The 24,326-nt window shown below is 35.4% G+C and overlaps 1 protein-coding gene across 3 annotated transcripts in view; it reads right to left on the bottom strand.

Moving 5' to 3' along the window:
- Positions 1–24,326, bottom strand: part of Adk (adenosine kinase) — a 502,187-nt gene that overhangs the window by 101,813 nt on the left and 376,048 nt on the right. For all 3 annotated transcript variants that reach the window (XM_074079212.1, XM_020160795.2, XM_074079213.1), the window contains exon 8: positions 3,788–3,823. In XM_074079212.1, coding sequence (XP_073935313.1) covers positions 3,788–3,823 — 36 coding nt within the window. The remainder of the gene's footprint in view (positions 1–3,787; positions 3,824–24,326) is intronic.

Below are 24,326 nucleotides of genomic sequence, written 5' to 3'. Positions count from 1 at the left end.
TCTTAGCCAGCAGAACCTGACTTAGGTCTTATTTTCACAAACTGTGAGTGACAGTTCATTACAATTTTTATATTTGGAAAGAACACAGGAACCTTAAAATTACCTTAAGAGGATTTTTTGGGAATCAACACCTCTTAAATATTCTCTATCCAAAGCTGTTGAATGGAACTTTCTGAGATAATTTAGATGTTTGACAACTGCACTGTCCAATAAAGTAGTTGTTAGTGAAACAAGCTACATAGCACTTGAAGTGTGTGTAAGCAATTATTTTCTTTTTGAAATTGGGTCTGTAATACCTGGCTTAAGCAATACCACTACCTCAGTTTCCAGAGTAGCTGGGACTACACACCACACCTGGCTTTTAATTTTAAGTTTTATTTAATTTTCATTAATCTTAACTTATATAGCCACATGTAGTTAGTGAACACTATATTGGATAGTACAATTTTCTCTCTTGGAATTTTCAATTTTGAAATCAGTTAAGAAGATGACAGAGACCTCATTGGTTAGAGAAAGACTACAAGCCTAGTATCCTTTGATCAAAGTCAGAGGCTGTGGGGGAAGTAGGAAAAGGGAAGAAGATTGCTTTGTGCCCTTTATAGACAGAAGTATGATATCTTGAGATCTATAACAAGAAAATTAAACTTTCTTGCTTGGAGTAATGCTGAATAAATGATCAAATAGGGAAGATATGAATTCCCTTCATCGTTTGACATATGCTCTTTTGCAGAGACAATGAAAATACAGAGAGTATCTGTAGGTATTTTCCTTATTTAATTCAAATCAATTTTCAGTCGTTTTTAGAACGCTTCATAATGCCACATGCTGTTAAGTACCTTATTTTTATTTAGGTTCTAAAAATATAAAACTTTAATCAGTTCATCTTAAGATAAGGTAGATTTAAAAACACATTGCATTCTGATCTGACTTTAAAGAATAATAAAAGGCCTTATGAAACTTTTTACCTCAAGAATTATTACTTTAAATTCTTAGCAGGTCTGTCATTTAAATCAGGCCCTATGCAATTTTCCATATATATATACATATGTATATGTATATATACACACTCTCTCTTCTGCTTTGTGTTCTGCCCAGCTCTAGTTTTTATCTCTTTCTCCAGTGCCCTCCTAAGCTGCTGCTTCTCACTGAAAATTACCCAATTCATTTTAAAGATTTCTAAAAAGAAAAATTGAGATTATCTAAAATTTGCAGAGAAGATAACCAGAATATCATAAACAATGCCAGTGTGGATATTTCCTGATGAATAAACACTCGTTATTTTCCGAAGCATTTGTTTGTCAGCAGACATCACTAGTGGCAACACTCAGTGGCTTTGGGAACTGATTTGGATTTATATTAGAAAAGGAGGGTAGGGCAGCAGCAGTGCTAGAGGGAAGGAAAAATTCTCACCTTTTCTTTCTTTTTATTTTTTCATTTCTCTTTTCTCATTCTTGCTCAAAATTTAGAGGCAATATTGAAGTTGAGAGATAAAAATGCAGATTTTTGACTAGTTTGTCATACTAGATTTAGAGCATTAACACACTTCCATACACAGAAAACTGTTAAAATAAAGAGATTTTTTGTTGTTTTACTCCTAAAGAATACTAAGTTCCAAACCTGTTTTAATATTTCTGTCTCATGAACTAAGAAAACTTTAATGACATTATAAATATCACTGAAAATTTCTCTAGATAGTGTTCTATACAGGGAATATATTTTAATAGCAAGGCTTACTTGAGACTATTGTACTTATGCTTCATATATATTCTGCAATGCTTGTAATGTTTTTGGGAATCCATAAAGGGACACATCAAGATACTATGTGCTTTATCCCGTCTAACATATCACAGACAACCTCATTGACAACAGTTTTGCTATGTCAGGAGGTAATAAGGTATGCAATTACATTCATCATCACCTTGCTTATATGTGCTAATCAATTATGGCAAAAAGAAACAATTCAGAAATCATTAAATAAGAACTAATGAAAGATTAATATAGTGCTGGTTAGTAGGAAATATAAAAAGTAGTTTGTTGCAACAACTGAATGTAATTCAGGCATATTCAGAGCAAGGAGCTCAGGGGGGAAATAAAAGTATGAATTAGTAAGGCCTGCTAAACTATTTAAAAAAAATTATTATGTAACTTAGAACTAAGATCATTTGTTATACAATGTTGTACTTCTAAGTATCTGAAAAGTTACAGAACTTAAATATTTTTTATGGTTACATGGTAAAATGACAACATATGCATTTGTGTTATACATACTTTTATCTTTTTGAGAATTTTGTTGTCTTGATCAAAACATGAGGTTTTTAAATTAATATTCCTGATTATATTTTGTCCTATATATCAATTGCCAGTTTGGAAAATTACAAAATGAAATATAAAATAGCCAAAAAAAATAATAATAACAGAGAGAGAAATCTTAGAAATCCTTTTTCCAAATGACTTAACTTTATAGTGACTAGAATCTGATAAAACAACAGAAAACCTAACTCCCAAGAAACTACACTTTCCAATAATCAAGTATATGAGACTTTCCTGCTGAAATAGTTCTTTCACATAGGATCTGGAGAAAACACTTGTATTATATGCTCACTGTCTTTCTCTATGAAGAGAAAGCTATATTTCTGGTTCATCAATTCTTAAGACTGGATAACATGCACGTGTATTACTTTATTGCTTAATAATGAATCTGCCTTTTAAAAAATAACAGTTCCATCACGAATTCAAACACCTTTCTTTAAAGACCTCAATGTAAGCTTACTAATATTATCCAATCAATGCCACAGCTTCTCTAGATATTTGATAATACTGAGTATGCAAATAAGGAGTTTCTCGATTCCAGCTCAAGTCACATTACATTTTAAAAAATCACTGTCATGTAACAGTTCAATTTGCTATATAGGACATAGCATTCTACATAATTTGGTTCAATTAAATACCATCATCATAAAAGTCTCATAAACTCAGTTAATTATGTCAGTTAACCTGGGTTCATACTGAAGTCAGTGTTTTCTAAGAATCAACTGGAAGATGGATATTATACAGAGAAAAACACGGTCTTGACTGTTATCTTAATTTTGCCAATAACTATTACATGGACTTTTGAGTCTTGAGAGAATAATTCTTCTATCAGGAAAATAGAATTAAGACCTGGAAATCAAAGCCAATTATCAATATGTCATTTCAGAAAATTTATGTATATTTTACGTCATTTAAAAAAGAGAGCAAAAGGCAGAAAAGAAAAAAAGATTCAAACAGTAAGTTCACATAAGCAGGATTGAAATTCATCAGTTCCTAACAACTGTTAAATACAACCTTTTGGAAATTAATTTGCATAATGATAATCTACATGTGATAGTGTTGAAATTATTTAAGTGACATTATATTTCACTATTTAGTCTTGCTCCACCACTGCTTCAGCAGTGATTCCTTGTGAAATGTAATGCAGCTAATGAGGAGCTTTTTAACTGAACAAACTGACAGGCCCCATATCTGCAGAGGCAGCTTGAAACCGTGCCCAACCTCTTGGCTTCCCAAGAGGCTTTTCAAAATTCAATAAATAACATCTGTAGGCGATGTTGGGTGCAGACCTAGCAGAGTGCGTCATAACACTGTGCTGGCAGAACAAAGAAACCATGACGACTGCCAAGTTTCCATGGCAACTGCTGCGAGGCTCTGAGAGTATAATAGCACATCAATCACTGTCCAAAAGAACTTCATTATCAGCTAGAAAAAAACCTTTAGGATCTGTTTAGTGTGCAATTGTGGGTTAACTCACCTCAAAGCCTTGCTCTCTAGCAAAAGTGGCAGCTTCCTGAAATTAAAAAAAGAACAGTTAATTATAAAGTGCTAGGTAATGAAGAAATAATCCATTTTGAAACTCATTCAAACAGTCTTCTTTTTACACAATTATCTCAATATAACCACATAGTTCAATTTTTATTCTTACACCAAAAAAAGATTTCCTTTTTTTCTTGGCATAATAAAAAGAAGGCAGCATAATGTCAACACACTTCACAAGTTAGAATAAAGAAGATGTAGTGCATGTTTTTACTGTAGCTGCCATAGTAAGTTCAGGTGTTATGACCTCAGCAAAGAAAGACAATCATTTGAAACCTAAGGAACATGCTGGTGGTTATATTTCTAATTAAAACAGTACTTCTCAGAAAGCTCTTCTGTAGAGAAGGATGCCTGATAATAAATGTATAGATACAGAAAAACCCCCATTTTGCAATCCCCATGGAAATTTACATAGACAAGGATCATCAATGGATGCTAAATTCATTAGGTGAAAGGATGATGGGGAGTGGGTCTTTCCATGGAATCAAAACATCACAGATTGTATGCTGGTCACAGGGAGCAAAGCGTAACTTTATAATGAAAGGATCAAGCTGTCATCACTTTAGCCCAGTGATCGATCCTATCATTTATCATCAGTAATGGTAGGACTGCCAAATATTTGTGCCTTCTGTTATGATGCAGTATGAAGTTCACAGAATTGTCTATAAAGTGTTCTGACCAAAAATGTTTAACATGAATTAATCAAAACATTAGTTCAATAACTTGCTCTTACTAAGAAATAGAGGAAAGGGGAAAAAGTTAAAGGCTACAATAGGAGAGCAAATGGCCTAATCTATAAAGTAGGACATCTGCAGGGTAACTAGCTTAGTCCCTTTAATAAGTCAATGTTAGTGAGAGGAAAATGACCAAGAGCAATGTATGGACCTTAATTGGATTCTGTTTTAAACAAATCAGCTATAAGATACTTCTGGGATAACTGGAGAAATTTGAATATAAATTGGAAGTGAGAAAGGATTGGGAATTATCAGTTTTGGTAAGAAAAATGTCCTTTATTTATTTATTGTGCAGGGGCACACTGTGGCATTTACAAAAGTTCTTATAGTATGTCAAATATATCATACTTGAATTCTCTCTCTTCATTATTCTCCTTTATTCTCCCTCCCTCCACTCCTGGAATAGTTTCAACTGGTCTCATTTTTCCATTTTCATACATGTGTACACAGTACATTTGTACCAAATTTCTTAATATCCTTAATTTTAAAAAGATACATCCTGAAGTATTTAGGGATAAAATGCCGTCGAATATGTAATTTACTTTAGAATACTTCATGAAAAACTGGAAACAAAATTGGCAAAATATTAACAGCTGTGAAATCTAGATGTATATGGTATCTGGGGCTCAATATCTATACTAGCTGTGTCTGAAGACTTTTATAATGAACAGTCCAAAAACCCAAAAGTTGAACATTTAATGGTTAAAATTTAATACATGAAGTTCTAGATTTTAAGTATCTTGAGAGCACAATCTGATAGATATTATTATATGCCCTAATGCCTTTATAACAGGCTATCAAATGATAAAAACACATCTGTGTAACCAAATCCTTTCCCTTTGACTCTTCGGTTTGTGCATATGCTTTCATTTTAGGACTGATAGAAAATGGAGGAATATTATTTTTCAACTCTACTTCCCTCTTGAAAGTGAAAAAAATTGCAGACAACTGTCAAGAGTCTCTACATCTTAACTTACATTCCTCCAAAATTATCTCTGCCAAGAGATATTAATAGAAGGATGGGATTTGAGCCTGAGTAGTGAGCAGATCCAACTCAACTAAAACGACTGCTGCACCAAACCATGTAAGGCAGAAAGTACAGTCAGTGTCTTCTCACAAATTGGGTACTACCTACAGGGTTGAGGAAAACATTAAGAAAAAAAAATATATGCATTTATGGTCCAGTATACCAATAACAGATTTAGAGAATCATTTTGAGCATTTGGAAAAGCCAAAAGGCTTGATTACAGCTTAACACTGAAGTTAACAGAAAGTGATAAGCTGAAAGTACAACTCCTTAAGCCATTCACTAGAGAAACACAAGACCAACCACGTTAACTACAGTTAATGTAGACCAAAAGAAAAAAAAAATTGAATTATGACCTTGACAACTGGCTCAAGCAGGGTTAACCTCTTGACAATTTACTTACAACAGAACTCTCATAATCAATGAACATTGATTATGTACATCACATAATCAATAATATTTGCTGGTTGGATACTGAGGAAAAGAATGTGGTTTAAAAGATATCAATGTAGTGTTTTCTAAGCTGTCAAAATTAGCCAAATGAATTCTTATATGAAAAAGACAACTGGAAAACTGTTAAAACTGCTTTTAAAAAACTTTATTTTTTGGCAGTACTGGTGTTTCAACTCAGGGCCTCACGCTTGTTGGGCAGGTGCTGTACCACTTGAGCCATGTCCCCAGCCCTTTTTTGCTTTAGTTGTTTTTTCAGGTAAGGTCTTGCATTATTGCTAGGGGACAGCCTTAGATGGAAATCCTTCTCCCTGACCTTCTGTGTTGCTAGTATGTATTACAATACCCAGCTTACTGATTGAGACAGGGGTCTTATTAACTTTTTACCCACGCTGGCCTTGAACCTTGATCTTCCTGAGCTCCACCTCCTGAATGGTTGGGATTACTGATGTGAGCCACCAAACCCAGTTCTGGAACTACTTTTTAAAATCAAACTTCATAGGAGCCATGAAAGAAAAATGAAGAACTTGTACGACTAAAATTACACAAAGACATAAGGTCTTAAAAATCCATACACAGTAGATTAAAAAAACTGGAGGGAGGTGTTGTGGACCAAATCTAGGACCCTACACTTGCTAGGCAAGCACTCTACCACTGAGCTAAAAATTTCCCATCCCTTATATTGTTTTTTAATGTCAGTTTTGCTCATATGACTGTGATAGGAAATTAACTGTCATCTAGCATGGTGCAGAACTAACTGCAAGAAGACAGAGACATGTTAAATCATTACTTTTAAAGTAAACTGTGCCTCAGGACACTTTTGCATCCATATAAACAATTCCTTGCACCAACCATTTCTGGCTGAGGAAGACCATACTTAAGGAAAGTCAACTCAATTTTCTATCTTAATTCCCCCTCATACAGGTTTGCTGAGCTGTGCACTATCACTAGAAAAGCTAAGCACTTGTTCTGTGGCTTAAAATGATCTTATCTTCTGACTTCCTCCCACCTTCCTTTGATCTTGAGCTGGTGCCCCCAGTCACACCATTAGAGAAGGCAGCTGGCTCACATCACTGCAGACTTTTGCTAACCTCTGATCTAAAAGTGTTTGTAGATACAATGATGGAACATTTACTTTTCCCTCTCAGCAACACAAACAAAACAACACAGAGAACAGTCTGCTTGACCCAGGAAGAATTTGCAGAATTTTAGATCTCAGATTCACTGCATGAAGGGACAGAAAGAAAAGGAATTATGTCATAAACTGGGGAAGAAAGAGTGGGCATAAATGATGGACAGAAGAGCAAGGGAGGGTCCAAATAGCAGGAGTGATTCTAAGCAACTGATCACACTAAATTGAAAGGGACTTTTTAGTTTAGTGTGCCATCGCAGTAAAAGTGAGATAAGAAAACAAGCAAGTTCCCATCTGTGCTGCCCCAGGGCCCCTCATACTGAGTTTCACAAAGCTAATGAAGCAGTCAGGTTAAAATCCAACCGCAGAGTAGATGTGACATGTGGAGAACAGCTAGGGTTAGAATAGAGAAGCAGGGCGGTTCCTAATGCAGGTGATTATCCATGTGATAATCATTATATTTACAGGCTTTCCACTTTAGATCTGACATCAAAAATCACAAAAGAGGAGGGATTAAGGAAATAAACAACCCACACAGAGGCTTTCCTGCTCCCCTGAGAGTATAGCACTTTCATTCATGCATGACAAGCAACAAAAGCAAAACTAAACAGGCCAGAAAAGAGTATTTCTGAGAAGGCTGCATTTCACATTAACACTTCTTTCCATTTTGATAACTTTCACTATTATTCAATTTCTCAGACAGGTCACATTTTCAGAATCAGTTCCCATTGTTGTCTATGCTATAATACAGTATCATTTTTGGTTTACAATGAATGATACTTTTACAACAAGAGTCATTTTTCCCATGCTGGAATTGAGCGTTGTGAATAAAATGACAAATAATTAAAGTCTTAGACTCTCATCTATACCACACTACTTAGGATTTACGGTAGGCTTGCTGCTTCACCACCCAAGCTAAAAGGGTGCTGATGAAACAACCAGCAAATATGGTTTTGAATTGAAGTTTGTTTGTTATTTTTTAAAAAGGCTGAAATTCATGATTCATGAAAACTATGGGATGCTTACATTAAGACTCATTTATAGGGATTAGCAAGCTGCTATTAAAAAGCACAATCCTTAGATTATACAGGAAAGGAAAGAGAAACACAAATGTGTATTTGTGTGCAGGAAAGACAACTGTTTCCTTTATAATCAATTTAGGAGAAAACACTTCTCTTATTTTGTCTGATATAACCAAGTTCTTATTATAAAGTAGAATTACTGTAATCAATATTAAACTAAAACCATAAATTGTTTATACTCTTATTTCAATTCTGATTATTTATAACTAGTTATATGGAAATACAATTTCTATCAAATGACTTTGTATCATGAGACTTAGCCAAATCCACTTATTAATCAGTTATTATTATTATTTTTTAAGATTACTTAGGATTTCCTACACTGATGATTACGTGACTGTCATTATAGAAAGATGTTTTTCCATATTCCTACTAACCATTTCACAAAGATATTTTGAGAAGTTGAACAAATGCTTTTAAAACAACAATTTATCTCCTTGCTCCAGGGTGATCAGATGGGTCTGGGTAGTAACTATCAGTACAATCATACCTCATACTACTTACTCTCTCACTCCTTAAGTGCACTTCAAGGCGAAGAACCCAGTTTAGAACTATTCTGCTTATGATACCACCTAGCCTTTTGATCTCTGACATGAAGGGTCCTGAGTATAGACTGAAACTTCATATACTGAAACAAATGGGTACATTTGAAACAACTTAGAAACAGAAAAAGACACCTCAGACTTTCCATTGAAAGCAGCCCACCCAACCGAAACACACAACTTTGTTGCTCCAATGCAAGAAGGAAGCAGAAGATTCTAAAGAGTATGATGGTCTGGCTCTCACTGGGTCTTTACTCAAGTCCCAGGAGTCCAGAGTATTGGAAGAAGCCAAGGGAGGATAGAACCAGACTTGTTCTGATTTACTTTGCTTACCTCTCCATCTGACAAATATTTACCCCCTAAATACAGTTTTGGGCTAAAAGCATTATTTAGCCCAGAGGCATATCACTTCTATATGCTGTAGACCTTAAAATATCATTGAAGGGCTGGGCATGGTGGTATACACCTGTAATCCCAGCTATACTGGAGGTGGAGATGGGAGGATTGAAGTTCAAAGCCACCTTAGGCAAAAGCTAGTAAGACCCTCTTTCAAAAAACAATCTGGGCATGGTGGGATACAAAGGTAGGAGTAGAGCAGTTTGAGGCCAACCCATGCAAAAAGTGACACACTACCCAAGTCTGAAAAATAAGCTAAAGCAAAAAGGGTTGGCGGTGTGACTCGAGCAGCAGAGCGCTTGTGAGGCAAGGCCCTGAGTTCAAACCATAGCACTGCCCCCCAGAAGAAAAAATGAACTCATCCTGACATTTGAAACTGACACCGTAAATCCTGAATGGCGTCTTATACGTGACAGTCTATGACAAGATGATCTGTCTAGTATCTAAATCTAGGTATAAAAATCTCTACATACAATAAAAAGAATTCATACACTTGTATATAAATTAAGAGCTATAATGCTCTTTTTGACTGGCTTTCAATTAAAGTAGTTCTGGCCAAGGGGCAGAACAATCAAATGGAAAAACTACAGGGCTTAGAACAAAAGACCCATACTAAGTCCCAGTTTTACAGCTTATTTATTGTGATGTCTTCAGCAAGTCACTTAGTATATCAATTTGCCAATAAAATTAGGGTTAATCTATTTTATTGTATAGTCACTAGGAAAAACTGAAGTATTTTATGTGCAACTATAAAGTCAATTTGCACACTGGATGCTAGTCTTTGGTAAGATCTCAAGATAGTTTAAGCGTATGAGTTCCAGACACCCAGTGATCTGTCCCTATCTGTGGATCATGTATAATAAGTAGGCAGCCACCAAAACAAAATCAGTGCTCTCTGATTCTGACATTCAAACCCACATATAATCTGTTTCTGTAGGGTGTAGACTGCTTCTAACATGACAAAGGATGGGATGTTTTATTCATCCTTTTGATCCCATTCCTTCTCTGAGCTCTCACTCTAGGAAAAACAAGTAGTCATGCTGTGAGTACCATTATGGAGAGATACCTGGCCAATGCCCAGTGAGGGTCTGAGGCTTGACAACAGACAACAGAGCCTGGCAGTAGATCATCCTCCAGCTGAGCAGCAAGGTAACTATAATTCTGGGATACACCAGATTAGTTTTATGAGATCCTGAGTCAGCAGTACCAAGCTAAGCTATGGGTGGATTCCCTGCTCATATTTTATATGTGAGGACCCTAAATCTTTGAGAGGTTAAGTAACAAGGAAAATTCAGATAATTTCTCATCCAATTTATGTTAATGAAAACATGAAAATGGGGTCAGCAGATCAATCATAAGGTGAATAAATTCTAGATAGAAAATTTAGATACTTGTTATTTAAGTGGTTTTGTATAGCTGATATGGTTAACCATGTCTTCAACAGAGATTAATTAACTGGGAAATATCCTTTGTATAGAATTCATTTTTTCAGTTTTTCATGTCTTTGTTATTTTAAAGCAATGACTATCTCACTGAGACTACAGTAAGATTTTTTTAGTAGTGCTAGAATCCTCATGTGAGAAAACACTGTTGAGTCAGTCTAACACTGCTGTGAGGTCTGCAACAGCTGTAATAGTGATATACCTCCAAGTCATGCTGAAACTTAATGATAAATACCTGCTGTTTTATTCTTTTCATATAACATATATCAAAACCTAAAGACTTATATTGCTTAAGCCTCTAAATGTTTTTTCATGCTGTTCTTTCAACTATGAGGTACCTTTTCTTCATGCTATCTATAAAATCATTTATATATTTTCTGTAAGACTGCACTAGTGCTAATACTTTAAAAACTTTTATACCATTGCCAATGAGGAAACGTTTTAATTTGTAAATAAAAATGAAGGCTGGAGAAAACTGTTAAGTAAAATTTGAGCCTGTGAGCCCCTTTTTAAAATAAATTTAATGCACAAAAGTATCTATACTGGCTTTTCCAAGGAATATAATACAAAACTTCTTGGAAATATTCAACCTGTCCTCTGACATTTATTACCATATGCTTCCTGTTTGCAGAAGGCTGAATAGAAATATTATTTAACATTTATTGAGTGCCAAAGACTCTGTGGGAAATGTACAGCTATAAAGATAGTCATGGCCTCTATCTAATGGCTTTATAATAAAAATTAGATAGTCAGTATATAAATTATAACTCAATAAACGAAACTGGAAAAAACATTAGGCAGCCAAAACATGGGCTAAAAAAAACAGTGCTTAGTTTACAAGAGACTTAACCCTTTCACAAGTGGTTTGTTAGCTAGCTAATCTATTCTAGGAGAGCTGTTCATTCTCACCTTTAAGCATAGTTAATGGCGGCAATCACAATTTAAGATTGATTAGTTATATAGGCTAATTTCTTTCTAGAACCCCATTTTTAGTTTTTGAAGAATGAGAAGAGAGAAACAGCTTAAGAAAATTCTCACTGTAGAAGTACTAGGTATTTTTTTCATTTTTAATGAAATAAGGCCTAAAGTCATTTTTTTATTCAACAAATGTCAACTCTTCCTTTATCTCATTTGGCTCTTATAAAAATCCTAAAAGACAGGTATGATTTTTTTTTTATGATTTTCAACTTACAGATGAAAACCTAAAGGTTTAGAAAGATTAAATTACATCTATAAACCACATAGTTGGTTAAGTGTTCAAGCTAGCATTTGGATCTGAGGCTTTCTGAATGGTCTGTGATGCTTGCTACTGATAAACACTTTCAGGTTTTACATGTATGTTGGAAAAGGTACTTATTTTGTCTTTGTTTTTGAAAGATATTTTCTCTGGGTATAGAATTCTAGGTGGATATATATTTTCTTCCTGTGCTGCAACATAGGCGCAACCTGGATTATTTGTGAGAACACTGCTGTCATTCTTCTCTTTATTCCTCTGCATATAATGTGCTTTTACAGCAATTTTAACATCTTTCTCATTTATCACTAATTTTTTTGCAATTTGATTGTGATGTGCCTCGATGTAGTTTTTGTTTTGTTTCTTCTGATTTTGGTTTGTTTAGCTTCTTGGATTTGTGGTTTTATAGTTTACATTACATTTGGAAATTTTTTCAGATTCTGTTTCTTCAAATACTTGTTCTGTCTCCCTTTTTTTCCCTAGGCCTCCCAATACAAATATTAGGTCACCAGAAGTTGCCCCATTCTTCTTTTTCTCTCCATTGTTTCATTTTGAATACATTTGATTGGTATATCTTCAAATGACTTAATCTTTTCTTCCTCAGTGTCCCATCTCATCCAGTGTAGTTTGCACATCAAAAAAATGGGCCTGTCCTCAACAGGTTTAGACTTTTCTTGAAATACAGAATATATGTAGAAATGCTGTTTAAAGGGTCAGGTGTAGTGGCTCCCAGCTACATGGGAGGGACAGATTGAGAAGATTGCAGTTTGAGGCCAGCTCATGCAAAAAGTTACTGAGACCCCATTCACAACAACAAGCTGGATGTGGGAGATTGTAGGTAAGAGGATCATGGTCCAGGCTGCCATGGGGAAAAAAAACATGAGACTCTACCTAAAATATAGCTGAAGTGAAAAGCACTGGGGACATGGCTCAAAAAGGTAAAAAACCAAAATAAACAAAAAACAAAAACAGAGAAGCAACAAAAATCCCAGTATTGCTCCAATTTTTAAAAAAAGCTATTTTAATGCCCATGTCATGAAATCCTAACATCCGTGTAATTTCTTTTTCTTTCTCTGGTATATTGATTGCCATCTGTGTGATTTCTAAATCCATTTCTATAGACTGATGTTTATCCTTATAATGGTTGTATTTTTCTGTTTCTATGCACGAATGGTAACTTTTTGGTGGTGCTGGGGTTAGAACTCAGGGCCTTGCACTTGCTAAGCATGCACTCTACCACTTGAGTCACTCTGCCAGCCTTTGTACTTCAGTTTATTTTTAGGTCCTAACTCCTCCTTTGATAGCTGTAAATAGAGGTGTGTGCCACCACACCCAGCTTATTTTCTGAGATAGGTTCTCATTAAGTTTTGTCCAGGCTGGCCTCTGTGATCCTGCCATCCCCGCCTCCCATGGAATGGCAGGTGTGTACCACCAAGCTGGGCCCAAGGGCATTTTTTGACTTGATGCCAGACATTAGGAATTTTATGTTTTTGGGTATTGGATTTTAAGTACCATGAGTTTCACCTTCCAGAGCTACTTAATAGCCTTAACTTATGCTAGTCTGGAAATTTTGCAAAATTCACTCCTAAGGAAATAAAAAAACCCCAAAAACCCTGAGTGAAAACAAATAGTATATGAAACCCAGAAATGAATATGTACACAGTATACAGCTTGTTTTACCTTTTTTTTTTAAAATCCTCTGTGAATCTAGTGGCAAAGGTAAGACCTGATATGTGGTAGATTAATAAAGACTTTTAAAGCACTAGTTTTTTAGCTGTTTTGACTCTCACTGTAGAATCAACTATGAAAGCTCCATTATTCTTTGTGTCTTAGTTTTTTGAGGGAGAACAGAGAACAGAATTAGGCATCTTAGTAATATTCATACTCCAAAACAGCACTGGATTAAATTATGAATGATATTTATAGGATTATATTATAATTTATTACTATATATTACATATGTTTGTATATAAAAAACACATTTCATCCAAATATTGCCGAGCTCAATATTATTTTCTTCTTTCTTTCCAGTGGACTCATAATAATTCTGCACAGAGAATATTGTAATGCTGCTGTCTTAGAAAAAAAAAATCAAATGCAGACAAAATTTTCACAATGGTTACTGGGAAATAGCAAAGAAAAGCATGAAAAGTAATCAATACAGGTCTCTTAAGTAATAAGACAAAATAAGACTCTCACAACTATAAAAAAATATGAAAAAAAATTTAATGTGCATGAAAAGGAAATCAGCCAAATGTACAAGTTAGACTTTAAAAAAATCACAGAAAAGTATGGAAAATACTGAATAGTATATGTAGTAGGTGCTCAATAAACGTTAAATTGAAAGGATTGCTTATCTATTCTTGCTATGTAAAAATAAGTTTTAATACTAAAAAGATCATATTGCATTTCACATTGAAATGGGAGCCAATGAACAGGCTGCAGAGTAAAGAAATATGTAGTGAGTCTACCTTATTTGTGGATTTTTTTGAAGTTTAATTCAGATTTTATTGTACTTGATATCTTTTTCACTTTATTGGCATATATTCATTGTACAGGGGGGATTCACTGTGATAATTCCAGATAGCCTTATATTGCACATAGGTGAGGTCGCCTCCACCATCTCCCCCCTCAACCCCCCCCACCCCACTTAAAACAGTTGCAAAAGGTTTTATTGTTTTATCTCATACATATATGTGAAGCCCATTAACCATATTCCTTCACTTTCATCTCCTCTATTCACTCTTCTCCCTCCCACAGGTAACCCTCCTCCATTACTTGTGGATTTATTACAAGCAGTTTTGATCAAGTGTAGTCAGAAAATTTAAAAAAACAAACTTCAAAAACAAAAAATTTAAGTTCCTGTGCATAACCCAGTTGATGCAGAGACACTCTAAGTTTCACATTATTGCCATGTGTATTTAAATCACTGTGTGATCTTAGGGATATACCCAAAGGAATGGGACACAGATTACTCCAGAGGCATCTGCACACCCATGTTTATTGCAGCACTATTCACAATAGCCAAGTTATGGAAACAACCAAGATGCCTCACTACTGACGAATGGATTGAGGAAATGTGGTATTTATACACAATGGAATTTTATGCAGCCATGAAGAAGAATGAAATCTTATCATTCCCAAGTAAATGGATGGAACCGGAGAACATAATCCTAAGCGAGGTTAGCAGGGCCCAGAAGACCAAAAATCCTATGTTCCCCCTCATATGTGGACTTTAGATCAAGGGCAAACACAACAAGGGGATAGGACTTTGATCACATGACAAGGTGAGTGCACACAAGGTAAGTATGAGGATAGGAAGGTAACCCCCCTACCAAAAAAAAAAGATAGATAGCATTTGATGTCTTCAATGCAAAGGAACTAATGCAGAAACTTTAAAACAACCGAGGCCAATAGGAGAAGGGGACTAGGAACTAGAGAAAAGGTTAGGTGGAGAAGAATCAACTTAGAAAGTAACACATATGTACATGGAAGCAATACTAGGAATCTCCCTATATAGCTATACTTACCTCAACTTGCAAAAACCCCTGGTCCTCCTTATTAATATTCATACTCTCTCTTCAATAAAATTAGAGATAAGGGCAAAACAGTTCCTGCTTGGAAGCGAGGGGGTGGGTGCATAAGAGAGGGGGTGAGGGAAAAGGGAGGGGGCAGGGGGAAGGGGCGAGTAATGACCCAATCATTATATGCACATATGAATAAAGGAAATAAATTAAAAAAAATCACTGTGCGATCTGCTGAGTGTTTCCCTGTCATTAATTTTTTGAAAGTGTGCCTTCCAAAAAAGCAAATGGTGCCCAAAAAGCAAGGTAAAAGTTAATGTGCTTAATTTAAATGATAAAGTGAAATTTTAGATTTATTGCAAGGTAGTATGTCTTTAGTGGAAGGATGGTATTATGGGAAAAATGAATCAAGCATCCATAGTACAGTGCTGACCTCTAAATCCTGGGCATTCTTGGTCTTTCCTCAATGGCGGGCTCCTTGGAACCACTGACCTAGCATACCAAGGGTCCACTGCAGCTATCTTTTTACCTCACAGATTGTCTTGTTAGAATCTGAGACAACACATTATCTTAACTATAGTTCCTTACATATCAACAATATTTTGAGAACTGAATGTAATACAATATGGAGGTAGTTAGAAAATACTAACATTTTTTGTTGTTATGGTTATTTATGTTTTTGTGTGTATGATGCTGGAGATTGAACCCAGGGCCTTTTTCTACTAGGCAAGTGCTCTACCACTGAGCTACATCCCCAGCAGTACTGGGATTTTTATTGAAATAAGCATTACAAAATGACTGGGCTAAGGTGAGATAAGGGATTATTTTTGTTAACAGCTATTTTTTACAGTTTTTGTGCATAGTATTACAAATTGGCTTCCAGTACACACATGTCAGAAACTATTTTCTCATCACTGAACTCTGCCTTTATTGTTGTCCTTTTAAAATAGGACTTGATCAGCCGCAGAAGAAAGATTCCTGCAGAGTGTAACACTAAGGAATATTTATTTAAAGAAATGAGCACTCATTTCTTTCTATTCTATAAAGGATTTAATTTCAACTTTCCTCTACATTTCTTTGTACCTCCAATTACTCTTCATTTCTTGGGTAAATATTTTTCCTGGGAGATATTTTGGACAATTTCTCTCATTCCTGCATATTCAAGCCTTTTCATTTGCAACTTCTAACTTCACTAGACAATTTAATAGGCGAAAAAATGAAACTTTGTTCAGATGTTTTAAAATTTGATTTTCTAAAACTCTTTCCTAGAAAATACCTTCCTTCCTTTCTCTTCTCTTCTCTTCCCTTCTCTCCCCTCCCACTTGCACTACATCCCCAGTTCTCCCTACTTTTCTAGTGCATATCTTCTTTCCCCTTCTCTCTCCTATTTCTATAGCCTATCTTCTTCTTCATTTGCTAAATTCCCTAAGTGTAATCCTTCCGTAGAAATCTGTCTCTTAAGTCTTCTAATCTTTTCTCTCTCAGATTTGGGGTGGGGTTGGGCTCCTTGATTCCTTTCATATGAGATCAAAAGCAGACATCCTGCCTCACTTCCTGAGTCCTTTTGATTCTTTCTGCATCTGACAAATATCAATTCTGCCAAGTCCATCTTATAAGCATGAGACCTTGTTTCCAATCCTACTGAATCAAAACTGGGTCAAATACTAACTCTTGCATATAGTCTCTTAACCAGTCTCTCGTACTAGTTTCGCACAGTCTGAATGCATCTGTGTACACAACCATTAGATTCATTTTCCTAAATACCAACTCTGATTAGCCTTTGCTTAAAAAGCTAACTATTGCTTTCTGATAAAAACTCATTTTATAGTCTGACTTTCAAAGGACCTCCACAATATTCCCCTACTTTCCTTTCTTGCCTGATCTTTTACTTTTCCCTAATACATGTACCAGGTGCCACTCAAACTAGAATATTTGCTATTCTCTGAACATGCCCCAGGCTTTTTGCCTTCATGCTACCTTGCACATGTAGGCAGTAAATGAATTAGAATATCTTCAACTACTCTTGTCAAAATCCTACCCATCCCTCCAGGGTTAGTTCAGCCATCTTTGTCTTAATGGAAAGTCTTCTTGAATTGTTCATGGCCTCTTGTTTCTCTGCCTCCATTAAGTGGCTTCTTGTTGCGCAAGAATTTTGCTCAAGGTGTAAAGGCTTTTCTTGTTGGCAATTATGAAAACAATTACTTGTATGGATAGCTTATCTCTCTTACTAGATTATAAAGTCTTAGTGTAGAAACTCTTTTTCATTCTGTATCCTCAAAATATCTAATATATTACTATGCATAGAATTGATAATAAATACCTGTCAATTTACCAAATAAATGATAAGGACAAAGACCCCCAAATACTTCCCTATTACACTGATGTTGACTCAGTTTCTTGTGGTTCATATTTCATTTTTGGGATCAGAGTTGACTGACTTTATTATTCTGCATATTCTTTTATTATGCCCGACTTATAATTTATCTATTGTCTGGTTTATTCCCTAGTTTATCACCTTCTTGAGAACAAAGTTTTGTATCACTTCCTAGAACTATGCCTCACACATAGTATGAATCAAGTAAATGTGCATTACAATGAGTAAAATAGATGAATCCACTAGAATTGTTACCAAAAGTGTTAGAAAGACTTTTGGCCCATATGCATTGAAATTTTCAGGGATGAAACTTAAGAGTTGGCTAAAAATTGGGAAATTGCTGGTTTGGTAAGTTTTGTGAGAATATTTATGCAATCCGTATTTTCTGCCATACCTGCAGTTGTACTGTTTTGGGAAGTTGTGCTAAAGGATTATGGTATTTGTTTCATTTCCAAGTATCATGCAAATAACCAGTGAGATTTTTCCTGAAAGAATGTTTTATTCTGAATTTTAACTTTAAATATATATTGAAAGATGTATGCAGTCCAGCCCTTATTGGCAGACAATGAATATCAAACAATACAACATAACAGAACCATAAGGATACATGCCAAAAGGTTTCCTATAGAAGTGCCAAAAATAACAAAAAGCCAGAATCTAAACAAAAATCCTGACTCAGCTTGAACACTTGGTAAATTATCAACAAAGTGCATTTTTATGACAAGCTACTATTTTACTAACATGCAATTTAATTAGAAAATTTACAGCATGTGAGATAGAAACATAAGTTATAATGAGCTTCTAACCAGCAATAACCTGCTAAGGTACACTTTATGACTTTGAAATGACATCTTTTTTCCATCTAGTAAATAAATTTTAAAATATATCCAATATCATATATCCATGCCACTTTTTACTGCCAGTGCACACATCACTATAGACACAAGTGTAGCTCAAGACACAATGCTAAATTTTCTTATTTCAAAAGAACATATTATTCACAGTAAGTTGATCTTATGTGTTAAGCATTCCAAGATTTAAGATTTGATTTAGATAGTCAACTCCTTGAAAAAAGAAGCTAGGGGCTTTTAATGGTAACAATTCTAAAAATCTCATTGTGAAGGGAATCATCAGAGTTACATCTCTAATTAGCATGTCCTGTACCTTACAAACAGGGAAAATCAATTCTTGATTAGCCACAGCAGATTAAAGAGGGTTTAGACACAACTGGGGCCTGCGATGTGCTCACCTCCCCAGTAGATCTTGGCAATTAGGCTATATTGGGTTAGCAGTAGCAGAGCTGAAGGAAAAGAGCCAGTATTCAGGACAAAGTTGATTTATCTGTGGGTTTCATGTCTCCCACCTCCATCTTAAACAGAGCAAGCCACTGTAACTGTAACATGGTTAACCTTCACTTAGACAACTAACACTTAACATTGGCTTTTTACTGTAGGCATTTTGAATTATCAATAACTCCTCTTGGGGGAGAAAGGACCCAAACATTGTATGTACATATGAATAAAAGAAAAAACAATCAATAACTCATCTTTCTCCTCTGCTACCTTCACATTATCCTCTGTTAATCAACAGGTGATGGTAACCTATATATCTTATTTCAAAAATATGCCAAGGAAAGTCAGGAATCTAAAGAAAGCAATGATATATTCTTGGGAAGAAAATGATAAATGTGTGTGAGAAAATGGCAACAGTCTCAAGATCTGTTCTAGCTAAGGTTTTCAGAAGCATGCTAAAATAAGGAATGTACTATCTGCACAGTATCTGAAAACAGCCATGAAAGAAAATGGTGTAATTTTCTGTGACAGTGTGAAAGGAAATATATATTCTCATTAGCAAAATACATGAGATTTGATAACAGTGCTAGATTAAGAGTAGGTGTTTATATTTGATGAATAGCTCTAGTTTCCATGTGACCATTGTGACAATGTTAGAAGTTATTTAGTGCTGGATAGGTATGGGAGGTACTAAGATTTCTCTTGGTTTTGATGATCTCAGCAAGTTTTTTTTTTTTTTAAATTACTATCTACTGTAGGAATACCTATCTGTAGGAGGTAGCAATAGCTCTCTTCTGTCTGCTTTGATAATTTTAATAACCAGTGAACATATTAGATAGCATTTATTTCTATAGTTATATGGCACTCTGTTAGGCTCACTGATTAAGCAAAAATAAGGCAAAAAGAATTAGATGAAAACAAAAACTATAATCAGGATATAGTGTAATTGAAATTAAAAGGAAAACACAAGTCAAGGCATTATGGCAGGAGTAGAATTTGACCTAAGTACAGAAAGATGGGTAAAACTTTAGGTGAAGGTGTTTCTAAGGAAGGATACAACAGTATAGAATATGAGAGGTAGGTCCTGAGCGTAGGAAATGGTCCTATTTAGCAGGATCATAAAAAGTAAACAGAAGAATAGAAAGAACTAGGATTTGAAATATAGATTTAGTTTTCATGGGTTAAGAGAATAGATTTAATTAGTTAACTATATGGTACATAGAGGAGTGTGAGATATTAAGGTTTTTTGAGTAGGTAAGTGATTTAATTAGGGTTACATTGTAGAATGATTGACTTATCTTAAGACATGCAGTATGTAGGCTCAATATAAAAGACAAAAGGTAAGAATTCTTAAATGTGAAATAAGAAAACATGACAAACACGAAATATAATTTAAATAGTGAAGCATAGAAATGAAAAATTTCACCATGTAAATAATATTATGAACTTCAGGTGAGCAATCAGTTTGCTTCCTGTGTTTTATAAAGTGATGGTATAAAAAGAAAGAATCCTGGACTGGGAATCAAGAAGCTTGGGTTCCAGTTCTTCCTCTGCCTCTTATTACTTTAGCCCTAGAGTGAATGTAGTCAAGACACAAACTCTTTTTCTTTTTTTTTTCATTTTTCTTTTATTATTCATATGTGCATACAAGGCTTGGTTCATTTCTCCCCCCTGCCCCCGCCCCCTCCCTTACCAGCCACTCCGCCCCCTCCCTCTCCCCCCCCTCAATACCCAGCAGAAACTATTTTGCCCTTATTTCTAATTTTGTTGTAGAGAGAGTATAAGCAATAACAGGAAGGACCAAAGGTTTTTGCTGGTTGAGATAAGGATGGCTATACAGGGCATTGACTCACATTGATTTCCTGTGCGTGGGTGTTACCTTCTAGGTTATTTCTTTTTGATTTAACCTTTTCTCTAGTTCCTGTTCCCCTTTTCCTATTGGCCTCAGTTGCTTTAAGGTATCTGCTTTAGTTTCTCTGCGTTAAGGGCAACAAATGCTATCTAGTTTTTTAGGTGTCTTACCTATCCTCACCCCTCCCTTGTGTGCTCTCGCTTTTATCATGTGCTCATAGTCCAATCCCCTTGTTGTGTTTGCCCTTGATCTAATGTCTGCATATGAGGGAAAACATACGATTTCTGGTCTTTTGGGCCAGGCTAACCTCACTCAGAATGATGTTCTCCAATTCCATCCATTTACCAGAAGACACAGACTCTTTCTCAGATTTCTCATTTCAAGAATGGGAAGCTTAAGGACTTGGGGCATCGCTCAAGTGGTACAGCCCTTACATAACAAGCTCTAGGCCCTGAGTTCAAACCCCCAGTACAGGGGGAAGAATGAGTGGCTTAGCTAGGGATATTGGCTCACACCTGCGATACTACCTACTTGGGAGGCAGAGAGCAGAAGATCTTGGTTCAAGGCAAAAGTTCATAAGATCTCATCTTAACCAATAAAAAACTGGGCATGGTGGTGGGAAGCATGTGCCTGTCATCTCAGCTAAGTGGGAAGCATATACAGGAGAACTGAGGTCCAGCTTGGCCCAGGCATAGAAAAACAACTAAACAAAAAGAGTTGGGATCGTGTCTCAAATGGTAGAGTTCTTGCCTAGCATACCACAAAACAACAACAATAACAACAACAAAAACAGGGCTGGTGGAGTGGATCAAGTGGTGAAGTACCTGTCTAGCAAGCATGAAGTTCTGAGTTCAAACCCCCAGTATTGGGTGGCGGGGGGAGGAATGAGAAGCTATGACACATTCTAAAGTCTTTTCTCACTTTAAAATTCAATGACTGTAAAAATGACCTTTTAGGCGGCCTCTAACAACCACAGACAAGTAGAAAGGGCCCTTAAGTGAAAACTCCATAGATTCTACTAAGAAATGACTGGCCCAAATCAGTAAACAAACTTAAATACTGGTCATTTTCTTTTCTTGATACATTTCTGTAAAAGGTAAAGAATCATTTCAAAATGACAAGAAGATTCATTACTTCTTTCTAAAAGCCAAAATCAAGAAACCTTTTTCCTTATTTATGGGTACTTAAAACAAACTCTTGTCAAGAAAAACAAATTGTAAAATATAGAAGTTGGAAAATGTGAATCATCACCAGTATTAAAGTCTATTTTTAATAATTATGTTGCAGTTTCAAACTTACTGCTGAATCCCATTAGGTTTAAACATGAATTCAATAAGAATTTCTGATTTTGTAAATGGCATTTAAATGTAGTCAGAAGTAGAAACAAGAACCATCTGATATAGGAATGATTGTGGTTAAAATGAAAAGAAAATAAAGACATAAGGAGGCCAGAAGGTAAAGGAAAGGAAAAACCAGAAACAGGCTGAAAGTGAATATACTACAAAAATGATTCTATGGCTAAAGTCAGGAGGCAAATGCTTATATTCTATATCATGTATTTTCTTATTTGATGAGATTATGATTAATGTTACAATAAAAGATGAGACACCTGTCACTTTAGAGGCAGAAATTTCAGAATTCTGTGCCAAGTTCCTAAGGAATTTTAGAACATATGGAAATATGCACCACATGACTGCATATAACAATTTGGCCTTTATTCCATGATAAATTTGAATTTTCTTTAACTGTCTTTTAAAAATTTTATTCCATTTAAATTTTAATCATATTCATTAATCTGAGAAATGTAACTGCAGGTAGGGTCTTATTACTTTGTTCTACTTCATAAAACCCAGGTTTATACAGTTTTCCTGATATGATCACTTGTTTTTAAAAAAAAATCACCAGTCTCTTAAGACAATAACCTTAAAAATTTTAAATCCTTAAGTTCCTTAACATTTAGTTGTTAAGGGAATAGTTAGGCAATACTGTTTCATCAATGTTAAGGAAACAGTACTGTTTCAGGAGCACTACTAGAACTAGGCTGAATTCTAAGACTTACATGATTCTTCAGGCTCCATCCCCTCTCTGAAACCTTTTTATTTTCACCTAACCTTCTGAATCCCAGGGCTTTAAAATCATCTTTTAAATAATTTGGAATTCCACAGTTCTTTTTCTCCATGTTACTAATACTCAGCAGTTTTCTCAGGGCCTTCAGATACAGAACAGGGAAGGAAAAAGAGCAAGAAGTTAAGCTAAAGGGGCTGACGGAAAATATCCAACACAAGAGGCTACTGAAGCTGTCAGCTTCAGAACAAGATGTTCATGTCCTAAGAAGCAGCAAAGCTCCTGACTTTTAAGGGCTCACATACTTCAACAGTAGAGGCGTTGGTACAGCCAATGTGGACAGAACATCGGGATTGAGGGGATAGTAATTCCTGAATGCTTTACTTGGCATGAGATTCCTGGGGGATGAAGGAAATCACCCCAAATTACCATACTTAATTTCACAGGAATGGAATTTAAAATTGCACTTCATTTAAGGAAAACAGGATTAAAGTGACTTTTTTGCATATGTGACATAAGACCCAAACTAATACTCTTATCACCGAGTATATCATAATACAGTACACAAATGTTGAGAAATATATACCAAAATAGTGAGAAAATTCAAAGTATTTTTTAAAAAATGGGATAAGGTTAGTCAGGAACAGTTTGTAAGAACAAGGAATTCAGTGTTGGGAAGAAAAACTGTAAAAAGCCTAAAAGCAAGGTATAGTATAGGATGCTAAGAAAAATCAGGACTGGGGTTCACAGGCATTAGAAAAAAAGTAAATGAAACACCATTAATATTTCTAGGATTGAGACGGCATTCAAATTTTGAAAATTAAAGGTAGAATGAAATGCAATGCCTTCTTCTCTCAAGGGGCATTCTTCCAAATCTTGATGGGCTCATTTAATTTAAATGGTCTTTCTGGGAGATTTCTGAGATTCTGACTTTTGACTCTAAGTAAAGAACTACTAGAAATCAAAGATTCAAATAAGCAGAGAGAGCCAGGCACCAGTGATATACGAAACACTTAAAAAAAGTCAGTTTAGCTGGGTGTCGGTGGCTCATGCCTGTAATCCTACCTACTCTGGAGGCACAGATGAGGAGGATCATGATTCGAAGCCAGCCTGGGCAAATGGGGTAGTGAAACCCCATCATGAAAATACCTAACACGGAAAGGGATGGTGGAATGAAGAAGCAGGCCCTGAGTTCAAGACCCGGTACTACAAAAAAAAAAAAAAACAAAAAAAACCCCAAACCCAAAAACCCAAAAACAACAAAAAACAAATAGCAGGAGATGCTTGGGAAATTGCTAAGTTATCTGCTAGACATACTTGTTGGGAAATACT

The sequence above is a fragment of the Castor canadensis genome, chromosome 7 (assembly GCF_047511655.1).
Source record: "Castor canadensis chromosome 7, mCasCan1.hap1v2, whole genome shotgun sequence".
Taxonomy (NCBI): domain Eukaryota; kingdom Metazoa; phylum Chordata; class Mammalia; order Rodentia; family Castoridae; genus Castor; species Castor canadensis.
This window is presented reverse-complemented; position numbering and strand designations above follow the sequence as displayed.